Here is an 18,735-nt window from a genome sequence, read left to right on the forward strand (position 1 = left end):
AAAACAGACTCTGGCCTCCAAAATTCCCAAGAATCTTGATACCCAGCAGTTCTGGTTTAATAGCATTTAAAAGTATGCCCTTTATAAATATAATAGCTGTGTGAATGCCAATATTAAATTATCCAAATTTCAAGGTTATCTTTTTTATCCCACTCCATGGCATGAAAGTGACACTGAATTCTTCAAAGCTATGCCAGTGAAGTTCTGGCAAAAGTTGGAAATTATTGGGAACAGACTTTGTTATCTATTATGCCATTATCCAAGGACCAGGTTTGCTAAGTTCCTGCAGAAGACTCTTCACTGGAAGGCTGCCCACCCTGGGAATAATTCTTTTGGCCACAACTCAATAAAACTATTCTCTAAGAAATGGGAGGGATTGAGATCCGTATCAGTAGAGGAAATATTCATACCAGGGAAATCATGGCTTTTATGTAGTACTCAAAAAGTCACAAGTATCAGAGGGTCACAGAATTAGATTCAGAAGGCATCTCAGGGGCCATCTAGTCTAACCCTCTGTTTTTATAGATGAGACCCAGAGGCCACATAGGTATTAAATGACAGGGGAAAATTTTAATCTATTATTAAAAACAAACAAAATTCTGAATATACCCAAGGAAAAAATAAGGCTTGGATGACTAACTACTCTTTTAGCTAGAAGCAATTTGAACCAAAGATCAAACCCAATATATCTAGGACCTAATTAGTGCCAATAAGGAATTCTCTGAAGTCATCTTCTGCATTTGAATTAACATTATTCAAAGTTGTAATTGTGTAAAATATGATAAATAGCTCAATAGAAATATGTAGTAAGAATTCTAAGAATTCAACAATTTCAGGGGATTTTTTGTACTAATAACAGGTATAATGCAAAGACATTTTTTCCAAAAAGAATGCAAAGGAAACTGAGGACCTGGATCTTAATACTAAATAGCAAAAACAATGATCTTGGGCTATTTAACTGCTCTGGTCCTCAGTTTCCTCATCTGTAAATGGAAAGACTTCCCTCTAGTTTCTTCTAAAATTGCCTTTAGCTCCAACATCCTATGATTTTCATGGCTACTTGGTTAAGCAAATTTCATGTGTTTGCAGATCACTTAAAGCACACATAAATTTATTTGCATCCTGCTGATGAGAAGCATCCTCATTTCTTCCCTATTACTCATCATGGATCAACATAATGAGCCAGAAAATTAGATTAGGGTGAAGAGCAGAAGCAGCCTTGTAATCTTGGGTTGATAAAACAAGGAAACAGAGGTACTAGACATCATTAAATACCAGGTTAAACAAAAACATTACCATTGTAATGCAAAAAAAGGAAATTTATGCCTATAGATTTCAAAGCATGTAAAAGTTTCCCATGGGAGAGATGAAATAGATAGATAGATAGATAGATAGATAGATAGATAGATAGATAGATAGATAGATAGATAGATAGATAGATAGAGATAGATATCACCTCTTCCCAGAAACTCCATTTGAAGAAGTTCAAGCCAGGCAGGGCACATTTCTCCCCAGGTTGCCTCCAGATTTCCTCCTTGTTCCCCTGTGATATGTATCCTCTACCATCCCACCATTCTCACCTCCAACTTTTCAGCTTCTTTTTATATTGCCTTCCTTCCTTAGAATAAAAACTGTGAGGGTTGGGACTTTCTTTTTACTTGTATTTGCAGGCCTTAGTACAGTACCTGGCAGAGAGTTAAGTAAGAACTTAATAAATCCTTGTGGACTAACTGATGTAGAGAAATTAAAGAGACTGGATAAAGAGATTTAAAGGAGCTTATCCAAAGCGGGCTCCCAAAATTTGCCTGTACAGGCAGTACAAAACACAGAGTTAAGAGATTATCTGGAAATTTTAGCCAGTTTAGCCTGTGCATTACTAACTCAACTCATTGGAAGCAGGGGAGAGAAAGAAAGGAGGGAAGGAGGAGGGAGGGAGGAAGGGAAGAGGGAGAGATGGAAGGAGGGGAAGGAAAGAGCTAAAGTTCAAATCACCTGAATGATTGCTTTTCTTCTCAATCTCTTTTTACTTATGTATCCACAGAATCTCCAATTTGATCAGTTATTTTTCAGTCACGTCTGATTTTTTTGTGACTCCATTTGGGTAGCACAAGACATAAACCATTAGATTTTCATCTACTCTGGGAAACATTTCACAAATGAAGTGGTTGCTACAGGAGCAAATGTGCCACTTGGGTATTGTTTAGCACTTTAAATATTTCATTGAATTTTAGAGCTGTAAAGGGATTTAAACATCATTGCCTCCAACTCCTCATTTCAAAACTATTTTTGTAATTAAGAGAAGAAAAAGGAAGGGAAGGGGCAGATAAGGAAAGAAAAGGAAAACACATTTACCTCAACACAGGGTACAGTGTTTTTGCAGCCACTTGAGCCACAACGATATTTTCCAGTTTATAACAATTAAGCAGCTGTTTTTATCTATAGTGGCTAAATCAGTTAAAATAGCTACTATTCTTTGTTATGATCCCATTTGCCAGTCTTCTCCAAATCACATGTGAATTGTCACCCTTGAGATAAACAAGGCCCCCAGACACAGAAATTCTAAACTCTTTTGCATTTCTGAAATATTACATATGAATATATCTAAATGACTAATTAAATCTCACAGAGAGGCACATTTTAAACTATTATGAAAAAAGAAGAGCCCTTTAAATTCAAGCTGGAGCTTCTATAAATATATACAATGAGATTTTAACAAAGTAATGCCAGTAACGACTCCAAATAAAAGGGAACTTTCCAGGAAATTTCAATAAAAGTAAATTCAAAGCAAAAGGCCAAGTATTAGCAGCTATAAAAAGAGAGTGAAATTGTCAGTTATCATTTCACAAAGTAAAATATGTGATTAGAAAATTTCTAATCACATTATTTCACTTTCCTCAGCAATCCAAAGGTGGAAAGAGGGCAAAGCACCAACCAGTTTTAAAAAGAGTAATTTAGATAAAAAGATACGTAATTTAAAAGTAAATGAAATCCAAGCAACTATAAGAGATCAATAAGATCCTGATTACATAGGCAATGGGGTGAAAGATAGAAAGGGAAAGCAAATGCATCTGTGCCTTCTCATTTAAAATCTCAAGTATCTAGAGAAGTTGGGGGAGGGAGAGGAGGAACAGAAGAAATTCCAGTGTTTTAAACCCCTTACAAAGAATTCAAAGAAGATGTTGTTGTCAATATATTGGTATTCAAAAAAGACATAACCAGACTTCTTTAGGTGCACTGCGTAGATTAGAGAAAACTGTGCAGTCATCTCTATTCGATTCAATGTAATTTCCACGAGGGATCCAGGAAGAGCTGTGAAATCAAAGCCAAAAAGAACATCATGTTAGTGCACAGGAGTGCCTTCTCTCCATTCAAATATGTGACTGGGGTAAGAAAGATATTGCCTCATGAGGCAAAGTACTGGGCAATGCAAAGAGGAGACAGTTTCACCAGCAGCCTTCAAACCCATATATCTTACAGGAAAATCCCTCTGCCACCTAACTTCTTGTATCCTGGGGAGAAGCTCTAGGATTGATGGCTTGGAGGTAGCAATTTATCACCTCAAGTGTGATCACTAAAAATACTTAACTGTTCATTCTTTTTAGGTAGAATGGATGACAAGATAGAAGCATTCTTCTTAGCTTTTCATTAACAATTAGTCATAGTCTGCCACACAAAGTCCCATCTTTCTTAATGATGTACTTTACTTCAAGGTCATTGGGACTGGCAATGCTATATAGCAAGTTGTTTGTTGATAAATGTTTAACAACAGGCTCTAAACACAAACCACAACACACACACACACACACACACACACACATCACTTCTAAGTTTAAATTGCCCTGACATTTTTTTTTACCTAAGTCTAGACAGTAAGCAAAAGAATAAATCAAACCCAAAGTAACAGCATTTGCCAATTTCAAAGATGTAAATACTCCCAACTGAAAATTAACAATTAGCTCACTTGAGCTAGTAAGGGTACTCGACAGCACATTTCTGACTGTAATTTATAGTTTGTTCCCTGGGAATCTTTTCTAAAAGGGGGGAATTGGAATTGTAAGGTCAAAAGGCATCTTAAAATGTTATTTATTTTACTCCAGAAACTCTAGAGCTAGCTAGCTAGCACCATATTTTTCAATAACATTCAAGATAAGAACATTCTATGGACTTTTTTGTTTGAGTCATTTTAAGGTCTTAGAATTCTAAGTAAACTCCTTTCTAATGTTGAATTTTCAACATAAATCTCATGCAAAAGCCAAATTTCAGATGAAAAATGTATTAGTCTAATCTCTACATACTGGGAAGTTTGTTTAGAGTATATTCATGATAATAAAATCTCAACTTCAAAAGAAGAGTTTGGAGTTTATCATGATAGACTTTTTTGGACCAAACTGTGATTTCATTGGAATAGGGAAATGAGAACTCTTTCTACCAATGTACATTAGCCTCCAGAAGTAATTAATATTCTTAAAGAGATTGAGTGAGCCCATGTCACACAAGTAGTACATGTCAGATCTAGTTTGCATGTTCTCCCAAATATTCCAACTTCAAAAATATCTTTCTTTTCCCTACCTCATACTTTAAATCTAGATGATGCATTTTCAAAAGAAACCTTAAAAGGTGAATTAGCTTGTATAAGTTCACAGGAAGAAGCAATTTCTAACAGTATGTAGAAAAGTTTTATCCTTCTTACATTTTTACAGTAATGTTTTTGCAAATACTCAAACACATAAAATTAGCTGAGATGCTTAAACACCAAAACTGTAACTTTTTTATGCTATAAGCAGAATATGGGATATGAATACCACTCAGAAAAGAGATACTTTTTTATGAATCCATATCTGCTCCCCTTCTTATTAATTCTCTGATCAGATAATACTGAAAATTTTTATAATATAGCTATGATTCTATGAATACAATACCAATAGACCTGTAGCCACATTGAAGTATTTGAGAACTATCCCATTTAAAGCAACCAAGTCCATCAATCCTGTCCAATTCCAGTTACTTTTTAGATGTAGTATACATGTTTCTAGAATCCCATAGGACAAAATTTTTCTGCAGATCCTAAATAACCAACACCGATTAACATCATAAAAATGTACAATTTTTCAAAGAGTATCAAGTATACTCTTTTCTATTATTTAGTCAGTATTAACTGGCCCTTTTTAAGTTTCTTACTTGTCACAGCTATCTGGTTTGTTCTCAGCAGGACCCACGGCTGTGTCCATGAATGTTGCAACATTGGAAAATCCTGCAGGTAACTCATCCCATTCATCAAACTTGATGCCACTGCCCAAGGAGTAGGTACCTTCCTCACACTTACTGCAAACCTGGTTCTTCATTTCTAGGTATTCACCAGAAGCACAGGAGAAGGCTGAAAAGAACCATTTACAACCAATTAGTCATGAGATTAATCAGGCACAAAGACAGTAACAGTATGCTGCCATTTAAAATACAGTACTATTAACCAAGAGCTCCACTGGGAAAACCATGAACATAATTATGTAATTATTCATGCTCTGCTATACAACTGAGACAATTCAACCTGCTTTTTTCCCCACTCCAATTTTTCCAAACTGGATCCAGAAGAAATCAATGTATGTATTGTGAAAAACAGTAAGCCTTTTTATAGCAAAATATTTAGATTTGGTACGTTGTTATTATTCATTCATTCAACAAATATTTATTGAGATGTTTGTGTGGAAAGAACTATGTTAGTAAATATGGTATTACTCATTCTTGGATCTCAAAAACTCTGTCTAATTGAAACATTTTTTAAATAAATGAAGTCCCTAAACCATCTTCACTGGCCTCAGAGAAGGAAAAATTGGGCCCTAACTTAAAAATCATTCTTCTATAGAAAAGAAAAGAAATGGTTATGTTTAACTAAACACTAAAGAGAAATAAATCTTACATTATCGGTAATCAAAATAATAATTCTCACCACTTACAGGCCAAAAAGTACTATACTTATAGAAATGATGTTGCTGCTAGTACTAATTTACTTTTATTATCAACTTTATTACATAAATAAAAATGATCAAACAAACAATAGGAACATAATGAAATCATATAGAAAAATCACCAAATTATAAAACTGTTCATTTTAGCAAAATGGATTTTTTAAGAGTTAATAAATAACAAAGGTATTTGTTCTTTTACCTTCGAACTCCATGTGCATTTTTATCACTGTTGGCTTTCGTTTTTTTCTTTATACAGTAGTAGTCAGTGTGTATGCTATTTGGGGACTGATTTCACTTTCCATCACTTCATAGCAGTCTTTCCCTATCTCTTTCTGCTCTTCATTATTATTGACAGTATTCAAGACATAGTAAAATGTGTGCCATGTACTAGACACTTAATAAATACTTGCTGATGACTTGATAATTTCTTATTATCCTAATACTTGTCATTCTCCAATTGATAGATGTATTAATTTTCTTTTCTTTTTTATTAAAATAAAGTAACTATAAAAATTATAGTATGATTTTTCTTTTCATGCCATCTTTATGATAAAAACATAGCAATAGAGGTGTTGGATAAAAAGGAATAGTCAGTTTTGTAACCCTTAATCTATGCTACTGTATTCTTCACAAAAGTTTAAACCAATCTCAAATCCCACCAACAATGTACAATAATGTCATTTCCTACTGGAACCTCCCTCAGTGCCTGGGCTTTCTTACCCTGAAACATTTCTCAGACATGACTCTCTTCTCCCATTGATAAGTTCTTTCTAAGAACTTACCTTTTTGGAAGCTAGAAGCAAGCCAGCCATACTTCATTCCCTTCCCATTTTCTATCTGACTCAAGAAGCTTTTTTATCAAGCCCCTATATAGGTACCTTCTTCCTCTTGTATTCAACTCAACTTTTCATCTCCTTTTTATATTTTCTTCTCCTATTACAAGATAAATTCTCTGAGGAATGTGTTTGTCTTTTTGCTTTCATTTGTATTATAGAGCTTATTATATTGTTGTTCTTCCTTCTTGAAGAGGACCAAAATGACATCACTATGTTAGTTTAATTAGATTGTGTCCAACTGTGGCTGTACGCCATGCTGAAACCTTGAGAGTGTTCTTGGATCACTTTTTCAGACCACTTTGGAGTGCACACATTCTAGTGCCACACACAGTAAGCACCCAATAAATTCTTTTTATCTTTTCTTGCCTATTTCCCTTCCTGTTATACTTCTCTGAATGTGAATAAACCTTTTTTTTTCCCTGTGGGAAAAAAAATTCAAATATACAAATTTACATAAATATACAAACTGTATACAAATTATACAAATAACTTCCAAAACTCAATCATGAGCATCAAAAGTCATAACCTCAGAAAATTAGGGGGAAATCAGTACAGAATTTTGATTTCTATTTTCAGCAATGTTTCATATGTTGGATAATAAATAAAAAGCTGGGCTATTTTTCCCTCTGTACTTATTAACGAGGTTTTTGTTTGTTCAGGAAGGAAAAGAAGAAATGGGATTTCATGGTTATAGGGAACTCCTCTCTTTGGAGGGCATCAAGCAGCCCTAAATTCTAGGGATAAGTCCTTTTCTCTGGATGCTCCACCATATTGGCAACTTCTTGGAAGTTTATCATTTTAAAGAGTTGCCTGTGGGACTTAGAGGTCAAATAACTTGCTAAGCTCATACTCTAATAAGCATCAAAAGGAGCATTTGAACAGAAGTCTTCTGTTTATGCAAAGAATTAAGAAATTGGGGGGGGGGTGTGCCAACAGCTTGGAAAAGGAAGCACAGAAATTGACTGAAGGAAAACTCCTTAAAATGTAACTCCCAATAAGCACTATTGGGACTGCATAGTTTGGCCACTAGAAGGTGATATGGAACAGAAACTTTAATCAATCATCTTGCCTCCACTGTCAGAATTTTAATGCACACATCTAGTTTCCATAGTCACACAGAGTTAGGCCAACTCCAAGTCCTGAGACTGTCTTGATTGGCATATCTAAGAAAGACTCAATTCTTTTTTTCACCTAGACACAATGCACATGCAAGTTTGTTCTGAATTAGATCCTTATCTAATTCCTCTCTAATTCCCTAAATCCTATCCTTACTTCTCCCCAACTTTAAAAATCTATTCCATTCAAAGGATCTTGTTTAATCATATCTGATTTACTTTTTTAATCATATTTGATTTAGCCTGAGCCATTTATTGTGGCTGTGATAAATGTCTTTTAAGTTTTTCATATTTTTAATATGAAAACCTCTTCAAAAGCATTACTCAGTCCCAAACTACAGTTTGATATAGATTAGCACTTTTTAAACTTTTTCCACTCGTGATCCCTTTTTGCCCAAGAAATTTTTACATGACTCCAGATACACAGTTATACAAAATAAGTATACAAATCAAACATTTACTGACAATAAATCATAATTTAATATATCCAATATTTAGTTACATGACATCATATATGATTACAATCCACAGTTAAGAAACTTTCCTATAGATGGAAAAAAGTTGGGGGGGTTAAATAAAACAATAAATAGATAAAGCAAATATCTTTCCCCCAGAGTGCCAGCATCCCACAGAGAAGGGATACCACTGAATCCCTCATCCTCTAATGACCTATAGTATAATGTATTATCACCAATCCTTATACTACCCTGCCCCTACCCAAATTCTCATTCCCGTGGGTCTTTTCTTTTGAAACCCACATTCCCTCCCCTTCTTATTATCTCTTTTTAAAAAATAGCTTTTTATTTTCAAAATATATGCAAAGATAATTTTCGACATTCACCCTTGTAAAACCTTGTGTTCCAATTTTTTCTCACTCCCTTTCCCCTCAGCTCCTTTCCTAGAGCCCCCAAACCCTAGCATCACAGGAAAGACGTGGTCAGACCCACCCAGCATACTAAGAAAGCCTTTAGCACCACTGGCCCCAGAGCAGCCACTGAGAGGCCCTTGTCTCCCTGAAAAAATGCTTGAAACAATCTCCCTTATGCCTTAGAAACATACTTCAACTTTTTAAATGAATAAAAAAGCAAAAAGAGCTTTGACTATAGAAAGCTATTGTGAAGTTGGAAAAGATCAGAGCATAAACCCAGAAGAGGAAAGCAAAGCCAAAAATGCCTTTAGGTGAAGCTGCAAAAGAGGATGTGAACTGATCTCAAGCTCAAAAGGCTCTCTTAGAAGAGTTCAAAAAGGATCTTAAAAGAGAGATTAAAAAAAATTGGGGAAAGAAATGAGAGCTATGCAAAAAAAAAAAAAAAATTAGGAAATTGGAGGGGGGATGCCAACAGCTTGGAAATTGACTGAAGGAAAACTCCTTAAAATGTAAATTTGGTGAAATAGAAAAGACATATTCTGAAGAAAACAACTACTTAAAAAATAAATTTGATGAAACGGGGAAAAAATCCACTGAACAAAACAATTCCTTTAAAAGTACAATTGGCCAAGTTCCAATGGTCTTGTGATGAAGATAGCCATCTGCATCTAGAGAGAGGACTGTGGGAACTGAGTATGGATCACAACATAGTATTTTCACTCTTTTTACTGTTGTTTGCTTGCATTTTATTTTCTTTCTCATTTTTTTCCTTTTTGATCTGATTTTTCTTGTGCATCAGGATATTTGTGGAAATATGTATAGAAGAGCATATGTTTAACATATATTAGATTTCTTGACCATCTAGAGGAGAAGATGGGAGAAAGGGATGGAAAAATTTAGAACACAAGATTTTGTAAGGGTGAATATTGAAGATCCATATATATATATATATGTATACATATATATATATATTGAAAATAAAAAGCTTTAATAAAAAAGGGGAAACTAAATAAAAAATAAAATCATTTGACAGGAAAAAAGTACAATTGCTCAAATGCAAATGGAGATTAACAAAGCTAACTGAAGAACATAATTCACTAAAAATTAGGATTGGACAAATGGAAATCAATGACTCAATAAAACATCAAGAATTAGTCAAACAAAAATTTTTAAAAATAAAAAAATAGAAGAAAATATCAAATACCTCATTGGAATAACAACTGAACTGAAAAAAAGATCCAGAAGAGACAATTTAAGAATTATTGGACTACCTGAAAACCATGATTATAAAAAAAAACACTCTGGACAACATCTTTCAAAAAATCATTCCTGGAAAACTATTCTAATATTCTAAAATCAGAGGGTAGAATATTCATTGAAAGAATCTACCCATCACCTCCTGAAAGTGACTCCAAAATGAAAACTCCAAGAAATGTTGTAGCTAAATTCTAGAATTACCAGATAAAAAAAAATAGTCCAAGTACCCAAAAAGAAATAATTCAAATATCAAGAAGCTACAATCAAGATTACCCAGAATCTAGCACCTTCCACATTAAAAGCTCAGTGGTCCGGGAATATGATGTTCCAGAAGGCAAAGGAACTTGGACTAACTCCAAGAATTAATTACCCAGAAAAACTAAGCATTATCTTTCAGGAGGAAAGACAGACATTCAATTAAATAGGGATTTTTCAATTATTTCTATTGAAAAGACCAGATCTGAACAGAAAGTTTGATCTCCAAATACAAGAGAAGCATAAAAGGTCAATGGAAGGGGGAAAAAAACCTGTTTTTTAAAAATTAAAATGTTTACATTCCCACATGACTAGATAATATATGTTACTCTTGAGAACTGTCTCTTTGTCAAAGCAGTTAGAAAGGGTATTCCTAGAGAGTGTAGTTATAAGTTGACTAGAAGTTGATTTTAATGTGTTGATATAAAAAAAGATATTGGAGGGAGAAGGATTGTACTGGGAGAATAACAAAGGGTAGGTAAAATGGGGTAAATTATGTCACACAAAAGGCACAAAAGATCTATTAATAGTTGAGTGAAACAAGGGAGAGGGATGAGCATTGTTTGAACATTAATCTTATCAGATTTAACTCAAAGAGAGAATAAAATACATACTTAGTTTGGTATAGAAATGAATCATTCTAAAGGGAAGTAGGAGGGGAAAGGGGAAAGGAAGAGAGAAGGCTAATAGAAGGAAAAGATTGAAGTAGAAGGAAAAAAGAATAAGAAAAGGGATACTAAAAAAGGGAGGGAAAATTGAGGAAGGTGGTAGACAGAAGCAAAATACTGGTGAGGAGAGAAAGGGTAAAAGGAGAAAAAAAGTATAAGCTGGGAAAATTAAAATAATGGGAAATACAGAGTTAATCATCTTAAATGGGAATGGGAATAGGGAAAACTCTCCCATAAAATGGAAGCAGACAACAAACTGAATGAAAAACCAAAATCCTACAATATATTGTTTATAAGAAACATATTTGAAGCAAAGAGATATATACAGAGTAAAGGTAAAAGGCTGGAGAAGAATAGATTATGCTTCAGCTGAAGTAAAAAAATAAAAAAGCAAGGACCATGATCAAGATCAGATCAAGCAAAAGAAAAAATATATATCCCAACTAAAAGAGATAAGAAAAGAAAATACATCTTGCTAAAGAGTACCATAAATAATGAAGTAATATCAATACTAGAGATTTATCACCAAGTGACACAGCATCCAAATTCTTAGAGAAAAAGTTAAGTGAGTTGCAAAAAGAAATAGATAGCAGAAGTATACTATTGAATGATCTCAACTTCCTTCTATCAGAATTAGATAAATCTAAGCACAAAATAAATAAGAAGTTAAGGAGGTGAATAGAATTTTAGAAAAGTTAGGTATAATATACCTTTGAAGAAAATAATTGAGAATAGAAAAGAATATATTTTTTTTCTCTGCTGCACATAGCACTTACACAAAAACTGATCCTGTATTAGGGCATAAAAACCTCACAATCAAATGCAGAAAGACAGAAATAGTAAAGAAATAGTAAAGGCATCTTTTTCAGATCATGATACAATAACAATTACATACACTAAAAGGCCATAGAAAAATAGCCCAAAAATTTATTTGAAACTAAATAATCTAATTCTAAAGATTTAGTGGGTCAAACAACAAATCATAGAAACAATCAATAATTTCATCCAAGAGAATGACAATAATGAGACAACATACCAAAACTTATAGAATGCAGCAAAAGCAATTCTTAGGGGAAATGTTATATCTCTTGATGTGCTTACATGAATAAAATAAAAGAAAGAAAAGATCAATGAATTGGGCATACAACTATGAAAGCTAGGGAAAAAACAATTAAAACCCCCAATTAAATATCAAATTGGAATTCTGAAAAATCAAAGAGATTACAATTGAAAGCAAACTATTGAACTAATAAAAAAAAAAAACTAAGAGTTGGTTTATCAAAAAACCGACAAAATAGATAAGCCTTTTATTAATTTGATGAGAAAAAGGAAAGAAGAGAACCAAATTACCAGTCAGAAATGAAAACAGTGAATTTACTCCCAATAAAGAAGAAATTAAAGCAATAATTAGGAGAAATTTTGCACAGCTATATGCCAGTAATCTGATAATCTAAGTGGGATTGGTGAATACTTACAAAAACATAGATTGCCCAGAATAACAGATGAGGAAACAAAATACTTAAATAGTCTCATTTTAGGAAAAAGAAATTAAACAAACTATTAATGAATTCCCTAAGAAAATATTTCCAGGAACAGATGGATTTACAAGTGAATTCTATCAAATATTTAAAAAACAATTAATTCCAACACTATAGAAAACTATTTGAAAAAATAGGGAAATAAGGAACCCTACCATGCCACAAATATGGTGCTGATACCTAAATCAGAAAGAGCCAAAACAGAGAAAGAAAATTATAGACCAATTTCCCTAATGAATATTGATGGAAAATCTTAAATAAAATATTAGCAAATAGATTACAGAAATTTATCACCAGGATAATACATTATGAACAAGTGGGGTTTATCCAGGAATACAGAGCTGACTCAATACCAAGAAAACTCTTAGCATAAATGGCGACATCAATAACCAAATTAACAGTAATCATATGATTATCTCAACAAATGCACAAGAAGCATTTGACAAAATATAGCACCCATTCCTATTAAAAACACCAGAGAGCATAGGAATAAATGGAGTTTTCCTAAAAATGATAACCATCAGCAAGCATTATATGGAGTAAGAATAAGCTAGAAGCATTCCTAATAAGATCAGGAGTGAAACAAGGCTGCTTATTATCACCGTTATTATGCAATATTGTTCCAGAAATGTGCTTTAGCAATAAGAGAAGAAAAATAAATTGGAGGAATTAGAGTAGGTAATGGGGAAACAAAACTATCACTCTTTGCAAATGAGATGATGGTATATTTAGAGAATCCTAGGGGATCAGCTGAAAAACTAATAGAAACAATTAACAACTTTAGCAAAGTTGCAGGGTATAAAATAAACCCACATAAATCATAGGCGTTTCTATATGTCCTACAGCAAGAGGTAAAAAAGAGAAATTCCATTTAAAATAACTGTAAATAATATAAAATATCTAGGAGTTTACCTGCCAATACAAAGCCAAGAACTATACAAACACAATTTACAAGACAATTTTTCACACAAGTTAGATATTAAACAAATGGAAAAATTTCAAGTGCTCATGGGTAGGGTGAGTTAATATAATGAAAATGACAATTCTATCTAAATTAATCTACTTACTCAGTGCTATGTCAATCAAACTGCCAAAAAAATTATACAGCTAGAAAAAATAACAACGAAATTCAATAGAGAAACAAAAGGTCAAGAATATCAAGGGAATTAATGGGGGGAAGGCAAAGGAAAGTGGCCTAGCTGTATCAGACCTAAAACTATATTATAAAGTAGCAATCACCAAAACCATTTGGTATTGGCTAAGAAACAGAGTGGTAGATCAATGGAATAGTTTAGATATACATGACACAATAATCAGCAACTATAATAATTTAGTATTTGATATAGTCCCAAACTCCAGCTTCTGTGTTAAGAATTTGTTATTTCACAAAAACTGCTGAAAAAAACTGAAAAATAATATGTTAGCAATTCAGCATAGACCTTCATCTCACACCCCATACCAAAAAAAAAAAGGTCAAAATAGGTACATGGCTTGGATGTAAAAAGTGATAGCATAAGCAAATTAGGAGAACAGGACAGAGTTTACCTGTCAGATCTTTTGAGAAATTTATGACCAAAGAAGAACTAGAGAACATTATGAAATGCAAAATGAACAACTTTGATTACATTAAATTAAAAAGTTTTTGTATTTTTTTAATCAACAAAACCAATGCAAACAAGATTTGTAATGCTGGAGAAACTGAGGCAAGATAGAGATTAGAAAGTTTTTAATATTTTATTTCGATTTCTGAAAGAAAGAGATTTTCTGGGACCAAAGGATATATTTTGGTCTCAGGACTGATGTCTCAAAGCATTCAGCAACAGCAGCAGTCGAATGTGAATTTCCAATGGATTATATATGTGGCTCCAAGATCAGGGAGACAAAGGCAGGGGGTGGTGTCTGAACACTGAGAGCAAGAATTTCCAGGGATGGACCATCAATCTGGTTCTGATTGGGTAGGGGTTAAGGACCATAAATCCTTACATATTGGGAATTAAGGATGTAATCAAACTAGAGCCAAGAAATATGGAGAGATAGAGGTAGAGGATGTTAATTAGGTATCTGAGATAGGATATCTGGAGTCTTATCTTTTGGAATGCCAGAATGGCTAGGTCTCTACAGCCCTAATTATCTCAGCCCTGATGAACAAAAAAGGGGGATTGCAACCAGGGGGTTAAGGAAGAACAATTCAAGGAACTGAGGCAGAACAATTAGGGAAACTGAGGCAGGACAATAAAAGGAAACTGGCACAAAAGATTAAGAGGGAAATACAAAACTAGGGCAAAAATTTTACAGCCAGTATTTATGATTAAAGTCTCATTTATAAAATATATAAAGAACTGTGTCAAGTTTCTAAGAATACAAGTCATGCCCCAAAGGATATAAACAGTCAATTCTCAGAAAATGAAATTAAAGTCATCTATAGTCATATGAAAAAATGCTCCAATATAAAGGCCTGAAACTGAGTTGATCCACTGCAATCAGCCAATCGAGCACTTAAGGCTAATTACTGATTGGACAATATATTAGAATATGCTTGGAAAATGGCTCTTCCCACTATTCTGTGCTGGCTCACTCTTTTGGTGTATACAAATAATCGTAGGAGGGATTAGGAGGTGGGGTAAGACAAGTCAGAGTCATTTTGGAGGTAGACGAGAAGAGAGGTCCTGGAGAGCTTGCGTCCATTCCCTTCACTTCTACCCCTAAAGACCAAGAATAAAGACCAAGGACTTTTGCTTATCCTGAATCTGGCTGATTCTAAGGCATCCAGGGTACTAACTCAGTCTTCACACTCCAAATCACTAGTGATTAGAGAAATGCAAATTAAAACAACTCTGAATTACCATCTCACACCTCTCAGATTGGTTAAGAGCAATGATAAATGTTGGAGAGGTGGGAAAACTGGAACACTAATATGTCCATTATTGGTGGTGGTTATGAAATGATCCAACCATTCTAGAGAGCAATTTGGAACTATGACCAAAGGGCTATAAATCTGCATGCCCTTTGACCCAGTAGTACCACTAAGGATCTGTAACCCAAGGAAGTCATAAAGGAGGAAAAAGGATCCACGTGTACAAAAATGTTTGTAGCAGCTCTTTTTGTGATAGCAGAGAATTAGAAATGAATAGATGCCCATCAACTGGAAAATGGCTGAATAAGTTGTGGTATGTGAAGATAATAGAATATTATTATTCAATAAAAAAAATTGATGAACAAGCCAATTTTTAAAAAATCTGGAAAGATATGAATTGATGCCAAGTGAAACAAGCAGAACTAAGAACAAATTGTATCTGGCAATAGCAAGATTGGGTGATGATGGAATATAAAAGACTTGGTTCTTCTCAGTGGTTCAGTGATTCAAGGCAATCCCAATACACTTTGAATGGAAACTACCATTTGCATTCAGAAAGAGAACTATGGAGATTGAATGTAAATCAACACATGTTATGTTCACTTCTTTTTTTCTGTTTTTCTTTCTCTCCTGTGATTTTTCCTCTTTTGTTCTGATTTTTCTCTCTCAATATGATTCATAAAGAAACATGCATTTTTAAAAAGAAAGTATACATATATAATCAGAAAAATAAAACAGTAAAGGGGGGAAAGAAAAAGCTAAAAAAAATTGGTACTGGCTATGAAATAAAATAGTGAATCAGTGAAATAGGTTAGGTTCACAAGACATAATAGTCATTGACTATAGTAATCTTGTGTTTGATAAATCTAAAGATTCCAGCTTCTGGGATAAGGACACACTATTTATGAGAAGACAATTTTCAGATGAAGAAATTAAAGCTATTTCTAGTCATATGAAAACATGCTGTAAATCACTACTGATTAGAAATGCAAATTTAAAAAAAATCTGAGGTACTATTTCATTTCTCTCAGATTGGCTAAAGAGGACAGGAAAAGATCAAGATAAATGTTGGAGGGAATGTGAGAAAACTCGAACATTGTTAGAAGTTGTGAACTGACCCAACCATCCTGGAGAGCAATTTGGAAATATGTTCAAATGGCTATCAAACTTGCATTCCCTTTGATCCTGCAGGGTCTCTATTGAGCTTATCTCCCAAAGAGATCATAAAAGAGGGAAAAGGACCCAAATGTGCAAAGATGTTTGTAGCAGCCCTTTTATAATGGCAAGAAATTGAAAATAGAGTGAATGCCCATCAACTGGGGAGTCACTGAATAAATTACAGTATGTGAAAGTAATAGAATGTTATCGTTCTATAAGAATGAAGAGGAGGCTGATTTCAGAAAAGCCTGGAATAATTTACATGAACTGATGCTAAATGATATGAGCAGAATCAAGAAAACATGGTACATAAGATGATGTGATGATCAATTGTGATGGACCTCTTTTCAGTGAAGAGGTAATTCAAGGTAGTTCCAATAGATTTGTAATAGAAAGTGTCATCCACTTCCAAAAAAAAAAATTATGGAGGCTGAATCAAAGCATAGTGGTTTCACCTTTTTGTTGCTGTTGTTTGTTTGCTTGTTTTTTTCTTTCTTTCTCATATTTTTTTCTCTATTGATCTGTTTTCCTGAGAATGATAAATGTAAAAATATGTCTAGAAGAACTGTGCATGCTTAACCTAAAATGGATATTGCTTGCTCTCTTGGGGAGGAGAGAGAGGAGGAAAAAAATTTAGAACTCAAGGTTTTGCAAAGGTGAATGCTGAAAACTATCTTTGCATGTATTTGGGAAATTAAAATATTATTAAAGAAATATAAAAGTTCAAACAGAGTTCAAATAAGAGGCTAGAGCAGAATTTATTGCTCCTCAGAATAATGAAAAAAAAGAACAAATGGGAAAATATATGTAGAACAACAATGCAGATGGAAAGAAGATGGTCAGGGTGAACAGATAACTGGAACATTAAATATGGTCTATAATCAGTTATTTCTAGGTAGTAAATGCTTACTCAACCACCCATTAAGATATCTTCTAAGATTAGATAGCAAGATGATAACAAGATGACCTAAGTAGAAAACTAGATAGGATGTCAGGTATAATTGCTGGAAATTCATTAACTAAAAGTCTAGCCTCAATTATTCATTATCATATTAAATAAATGCCTCTATAAGTAGAAAAATATTTCTGCAAAGGATACAGCTTTTTTAAGAAGCTATATATCTATAAATCTGTTTCTGCTAATGTTCAATAAGGATTCCACAACATTTCTCTCTGTGTGTATGTATATATGCATGTACCTATGTGCATTGGAGGAAAAAAGAAAGGAAACAAAAATTCAGTACCTACTATATGCAAAATACTGTACTAAGTACTTGACAAATAGTAAGCATTTTATCTTAGTTCTTTAAATAAATTCCAACTCAAGTAATTCTAATTTGTACCTTGCCACTTTAAAAAAGGCAAGTAACTTCAGATGAATTCATTACTGTATAATTGATATTATTCTTTATTCCCTATTCTGAACCACTGAGCAGTGTTAGCATGCATCAGTGAAGAGCAACCAAAACTATTCTGAGATGATATCATTGTAGTGATACCCAGCAGAGGCTCAGAGATTGTCTCAAGTAGTCAGACTCTGTCCTAACTGTGAATTCCATGGAAAAGGTGTCTTTGTCTTTGCCCTTCATTCCCTCTGATATTGTTGCGTGAAAATGCACAGATTTAGAGACATCACCATTCCAAATGTTGAAACAGACTATTTGTGCCCAACCTGTGAAGGAACTTTCTGAGCTCAGAATAATCTGATCAGCCACAGTTGGATACACCATTCTTTGACCCCAAAAATCGCAATGTCATTTTGGTTCTCTTTGAATACCAAGGACCATAGCCATTTTCTTTGAGGAACAGTAGGAAGGATAAATGAATTAGAATTTATACACATAATCTGGTCCTAGAGATTAGTTTTATTTTTTTTAAGAGGAGCCAGTGACACCACCTGAAAATAGGCATAGAAAGGGAAAATGCAGAAGTTCAGACAAACCAGACAAAGAGGAGAGGTTCTCCTAGGGGATGGTACATCAAAAACTCCAGAAAGTTCTTTTGGAGGAAAAGGACTCAAAGAGCAAGTAACAAATCACATACACACAAATAGAGAAGAAATAAAGTAGAAATAAAGAGAAAATGGTATAGACCATACTAAATGGGACTGGTTAGGTAAAATTTTCTCAGTGTATGAGACTAGACTTATGTTTCATGATCCCTATACCCTGAGCCAGAAGGTGAGATCTTGGACCTCAGCTTTCAGGAAATCAAATGATCTCT

The 18,735-nt window shown here is 33.8% G+C and overlaps 1 protein-coding gene across 1 annotated transcript in view; it reads right to left on the reverse strand.

The window, feature by feature from the left end:
• The window catches only part of ELAPOR2 (endosome-lysosome associated apoptosis and autophagy regulator family member 2), a 202,524-nt gene that overhangs the window by 86,595 nt on the left and 97,194 nt on the right, over nt 1-18,735 (reverse strand). Inside the window, 3 exon segments of the mRNA XM_074268541.1 lie at nt 3,161-3,250; nt 3,252-3,309; nt 5,179-5,374. Coding sequence (XP_074124642.1) covers nt 3,161-3,250; nt 3,252-3,309; nt 5,179-5,374 — 344 coding nt within the window.

This window comes from Sminthopsis crassicaudata, chromosome 5 (assembly GCF_048593235.1).
Source record: "Sminthopsis crassicaudata isolate SCR6 chromosome 5, ASM4859323v1, whole genome shotgun sequence".
NCBI classification, from domain to species: domain Eukaryota; kingdom Metazoa; phylum Chordata; class Mammalia; order Dasyuromorphia; family Dasyuridae; genus Sminthopsis; species Sminthopsis crassicaudata.